General features: G+C 49.5%; 2 protein-coding genes; one reads left to right on the plus strand and one right to left on the minus strand.

Annotated features, from left to right (window-relative positions):
• Positions 1 to 750: 750 nt before the first annotated feature.
• Positions 751 to 3,558, minus strand: GSTUM_00006417001 (uncharacterized protein; the record flags this gene model as incomplete). XM_002838587.2 has 6 exons in its annotated part: positions 751 to 1,262; positions 1,320 to 1,929; positions 1,988 to 2,501; positions 2,563 to 2,958; positions 3,013 to 3,038; positions 3,116 to 3,558. The coding sequence occupies 6 exons, from the start codon at positions 3,556 to 3,558 to the stop codon at positions 1,173 to 1,175; spliced, it is 2,079 nt and encodes a 692-aa protein (XP_002838633.1). The 3' UTR covers positions 751 to 1,172.
• A 21-nt stretch (positions 3,559 to 3,579) lies between these two features.
• Positions 3,580 to 4,470, plus strand: GSTUM_00006418001 (uncharacterized protein). XM_002838588.2 has 5 exons: positions 3,580 to 3,802; positions 3,984 to 4,043; positions 4,099 to 4,248; positions 4,277 to 4,291; positions 4,372 to 4,470. Exons 2-5 carry the CDS (start codon positions 4,017 to 4,019, stop codon positions 4,429 to 4,431), a joined length of 252 nt encoding a protein of 83 aa, XP_002838634.1. The 5' UTR covers positions 3,580 to 3,802; positions 3,984 to 4,016; the 3' UTR covers positions 4,432 to 4,470.
• The last annotated feature ends 678 nt before the right edge of the window (positions 4,471 to 5,148 follow it).

The raw sequence follows: 5,148 nt of genomic DNA on the forward strand, positions 1-5,148 counted from the left end.
TACGAATCCACCACCACATTCAAAACCAACTCACGAAACCCGCGCTACACCAGCCGACCATACTACCCAAAACCCAGACCGCGCCCAGCAAGCCGGATTACAGCATCATATCATACCATCACCACACACCTTCCTCCTCTGACCGAATTCAAGCTTCAGCAATATAACAATGAACACAGCGCGCATTGTCCCAACTTGCCGCCTTCTACAGTACATAAACAAAAGTATGATACAGACACGTGCCACAGCTCTCAGAACCCCTGAACACAGAACCCGAGCCCACAGACCCAGCCAACGCCGCACTTACAGTATAGGAACAGACTACGGTACCGGCCATCTCTCAACTCACTCCACAGCCAGACACTCATAACGAATGCAGGAGCTAAACCTTGATCAAGTTTTGTTGGCAGGGGGCAGCAAGGATGGAACGCAAGGCACAACAACCAGACTGACTAACTGGCTATCATAGCATGAAACCCACACTTACGCGCCCACCCGCCGGCCTCCAATTACCATAAAAATCCAGTATCATACGGTCTCCAACAGTGGTAGTAATAGTTTTGGCGGGCCGAGGGGGCGCTACAGAGCAACTCTTTCTCCGCGGCGCGATGCCGGCCGCGGAATCCGGCATCAAGTACTGTGTGCTCATAAGTTTCACTCCATCCACCCCGTACCCACACGTCCCCCTACCGATAGTCTAACAACCTCATGCTGGAGGCAGGATCAGCCACCGAGTGACGCGCAATGACTACTGCAACACACCCATTACCGGAATTTTAATGTCCCCGCGATACCGAGTACTCCCCTCTCCCCCCGACAAGCACCAAGCCCCCACACCCCGCCGCTGCCGAAAACGACTACTGAAACAAACGGAAGTATGCCAATTACTCAGAATATAAATCAGGGAAGCGCGACAACGTGAAAACCGGGCCAGAAACAGACTCTCGGGAAGTAAGTAAAGCCCCATCACATCAGCCCACCAACACAGCATCATCACGCTCATCCGCAAGTGGACTCAACTAAAAAAAAAGGCAACGCTATCGAAAAAGAGGAAAGAAGGAAAAAAGGGTGATAGTGAATCAAGCTCCAAATAATGATGATAATAAAAACGACAAGAAGACAAAGCATTAACCACAGTTCTGCCTGCACACCTTCATCCGTGAACGATCCATCTATGAACCTCCATACGCCCTGTTAACCTCCGATTGATACCTCTGAAGAATCCCCTTTCTGTTCAGCTTCTGAGCACTAGTCACCAAGCTCTGTTCGGTAACCATTAGTCATCGCTCTTGCAGATACGACCATTGGGGTAAACTCACATTCTGGGGGGTCCATTCTTCGTCGGTCAAGACACAGCCTTCAATCAACTCAATGCCGGCAAGCCCACCCCTTTTCCCAGCGGCGGTAAGCTCCCTCATAACAATCTGGTTTAACTTGGCATCGTGGACAAGCTGCTCAAATTCTCCCTCGACGCTATTCTCGGCGGCAAGCTTCTTCAATGCCGCCTCGACGGGGAAAATTATAGCGATAGGCTTGGTCTTTTGCTCATCGGCATAAACGCAGATATTTCCAACAATGCTTGACGCACGGTAAACCGATTCAAGCTTCTCGAGAGCAATGTATTCTCCGTTCAGAGTCTTGATCAAGTTCTTCTTGCGGTCAATGAGTTTCAAGTGGCCATTCGAATCCCATTCACCGATATCCCCGGTCTTGAACCATTCACCCTCATAGGCTGCCGCAGTCTCCGCCTCATTCATAAAGTACGACGATGCGACCGAATCGCCACGAATCCAAACTTCACCCTGCTCGGGATTATTATGGGTGAAGTAACCAGCCTCCGGATAGTCTACGAGCTTGATCTCAGCACAAGCAGGGATTGTCCCAAGACTATTGGTGCTCCATTCACTTGGGTCCATAAGGCAACCGATGCTATGAAACCGTCAGTCAGTCCCTGATCGCAAAAATATTACAAACAATAGACACTTACGCAGAAGTTTCAGTCAACCCATAGCCGATAACCATTGGACAAATGGTCATACTAATAAAATGCTGGGTTTCTTTGGCGATAGGTCCCCCTCCGCTCATGCAAACCTTTAACCTTCCACCAGTCGCAGCTCTAACCTTTTTAAAGATAAGATCCACGATGCCAGATCCAGGAAGGCCCGAGCGAAGGAGAATGCCCTTGAGCGACATGGCGCCCCAGAAGAGCTTCTGAGTCAATGGAGGAAGATTGGAAACCTTATCCATGACACCCTTTTTCACGGTTTCCCAAACCGCAGGGACGCCGACAAGGATAGTCGGCCTGAATTCGGCGATGTCACCCTTGCAGTTGCGCATGGATTTCTCCGACAAAGTCTTGGGGTTTCCGTAACCCATGGTTCCACCCCAGAATAGACATGCGTTTTCAAACACGTACTCGAGAATGTGTGCCAGGGGCAAAAAGGTAAGCAGGAAATCCCCAGGACCAACATAGGGGCCGATAATGACGCTGACGCCAGACACTACAAATCGCGCATCGTTAGCCACGTTTCAAAGCCAACTACAAAACTAACTAAAGCTTACCCGCCGCAACCACATTCTTGTGGAGAAGGGGGACTCCCTTAGGAGTGCCGGTTGACCCAGAAGTATACATGATACCACAAAGGTCTTCGGGACCAGCAGGATCAGGATCACAAGGGTTCTCCTGCCCAAGCTTAATAAGCTCTTCAATGCTTAGAATGCGCAATCGCTCATGCGCAGCCTTCAAGGTATCGATATCCTCCTGCTTGACCGGGGTATCAGTGTTGTAGATGACATATCTAACATTAACCGCTTCCTTTAAAGGGTTAATAAGTTGTGGGAGAAGGTGGGGGTCGAGGAAAATGGCGGCTGCCTCGGTCTGCACAAGCGAATGGGTGAGGCCGGATTGGCCGAGAGTGTCATAAGCAGTGACAATTGGCAGCGATTGTGATGCACAGGCTATCAGTTGTCAGCAGTTGATTCCAGTCGGGGATGCAGGGCAATCAAACACACCATGCGACACCAAAAGCCAGTTTGCACTAATCCGCGATCAAGTCAACAATATATTCACCCAGACAAGGCGAAAAAATAAATTCAGTCGAAAAGCTAATCAGACCTAGTGGCAGCGAAAATTTGCAGTTTCTCGCCCTTCTTCAATCCCAACGCCTTCAACGCAGCTCCGGTCGTGTTAACACGAGCAAGATATTCATTGAACGACATGTACGTGTATCCGCTCATTTCATAGTATGCCCATTTCTTCGGAACCTCCTGCTCAACACCATCAACCATCCTCTTGATCATCTTTGTCTCCTCGTGAACCTGAATAAGGCTGCGGGATCCAAGAGCCTGGGCATCACCGAATTTTGCTGCACCACGCTTGACAATGTCGTAGGTAGTCGCAATGTCGGGTTCCAGGCGCGATACCAGTTCGGCAACGGCACTAGGGTGACGACGGGGGATTCCCTCGCCTTCCTTCTTCTCGACACCGGGGACCTGAACATTAAAGGGTCCCTTTTTGTGAATGGCGGGAGTTGGGATAGGCTTCTTTTGAACAACCATGATGAAGGGCTACTGGACGGAGGGAGGGTGACGAATGAGTAAAACGGATGGATGGATGGATGAAGAGGGCGATGGAAGGTGTGTGAAAGAGAACAGCAACAAAAAACCGGGGAAACTTTAAAAGCCTGGGGGGGATGTGCCGGGGTGTGGGGGAGGCAAGGTCCAAGAGCTCTAGCTGCTACCGGTAGTGATAACAGTACGGTAACAGGAGGAAAATATTACGGGAGGGAAAGTGGAAGGAAGAGTAAGCAAACTTCTCTCGTTACACTTGCTCGTAGGGATGGGAAGGGGGAAGGAGAAGGAAGGGAGGAAGTAGATGGGAAAGGGGATGGGGACGAAGAGGAGGGAGACACGCGGCAATATAGCTACGAGGTGGAGAGAGGGAGAGGCTCAGAGCGGGTTGGTTGACTGGCTGACTGTTACAGTAGCTTGGGGTGCGCAAAACGGCGCGTTGAAGAATGGTCAACCGTCAACAGCACCTTGCTGTAACTTACCCTTTTTATTTTATTTTTTTATTTTTCCTCCAACTGACGCAGCTAGGCAACAGATGCTATTGGTTGTCACAGCGAGCCTCGCCAAGCCGCCATCACGTCCCAAGACTCCAACCCGGTTCGGGATAATATGCGCATGGAAAGAGTGGGAAGGAAAGGCTCACATGAGTTACCTATCACCGAATACCAGATCATACCAGTACGTACCGGCATTACCACCAGTACAGTGCTTGTGGGTTAGGGTAACTTCCCCCCCACCCCCCAACACGCATTCACATTTTTTACATAAATGATAACTTATGGTAACTTATTCACACAACAGTCAAGCCAAACCCTTGGAACCTTGTGCCCCTTGGTCCGTCCGAAACATTACATGCCATAGAAACACGAAATATAAATAATAATATAATTATTTCAAAAATCCAATACTCGTACGAGTACAGTACATCACCTCTTCAAGATCCTCGCTGCCGCACTCTATCATACTGCACCCACAAACCCCGCCCGCTAGCCCGATAACAAACCACAAAGAATGTAACCCCCTGATCACACCGGAATTTTCCGGCCCAAGGCATTTTAATAAAATTAATAAAAAATAATATTAAAAAAAAGACTTGGCATGTGCAAGCCAAGCCAAACCAAGCCAAAAATCATAATCACAATCGCAGCCACCCCCCTCAATAACTTCCAAGCGATTGACGGTCCTATTGACAAAGGGGAGTCGCATAATCTAACGCCCATGTCTGCTCAAACTGCCATGGATAAAGTAGTGCCAATGTTCACTTTCACTTGGCTGTGACACACAGCATACTGGTAAGGAATGTACTCGTATCGTGTCGTAGATAGATAGGCACCTGACCGGGAGAAAATTACGGAATCGAACCCGGGCTCCAAGAATACGGTACGGTACGCACCGGTACTAACTTATGCTATCGTTGTCCTCAAAAATCGGGAAGGCGGAAAATGGCTGTGATTGTGCTCGTACAGCGCCAGCGGTAAAGGTTCCTGGCATCACACATACTGTGCCTTACCTGCCCATTCCAAAAGTATGCCGAGATCTTGGCACGGCTTAGACACAGCAAATGCCAAGGTCCCGGGA

This window comes from Tuber melanosporum (genome assembly GCF_000151645.1).
Source record: "Tuber melanosporum whole genome shotgun sequence assembly, scaffold_26, strain Mel28".
In the NCBI taxonomy this organism is placed as follows: domain Eukaryota; kingdom Fungi; phylum Ascomycota; class Pezizomycetes; order Pezizales; family Tuberaceae; genus Tuber; species Tuber melanosporum.

What these genes read in the sequence shown, in the direction of transcription:
- GSTUM_00006418001 (XM_002838588.2), top strand. Translation starts at nt 4,017, where the DNA reads ATGGTCAACCGTCAACAGCACCTTGCT. An exon ending in ACCGTCAACAGCACCTTGCT is followed by an intron (nt 4,044 to 4,098) that starts GTAACTTACCCT and finishes TGACGCAGCTAG; the next exon opens with GCAACAGATGCTATTGGTTG.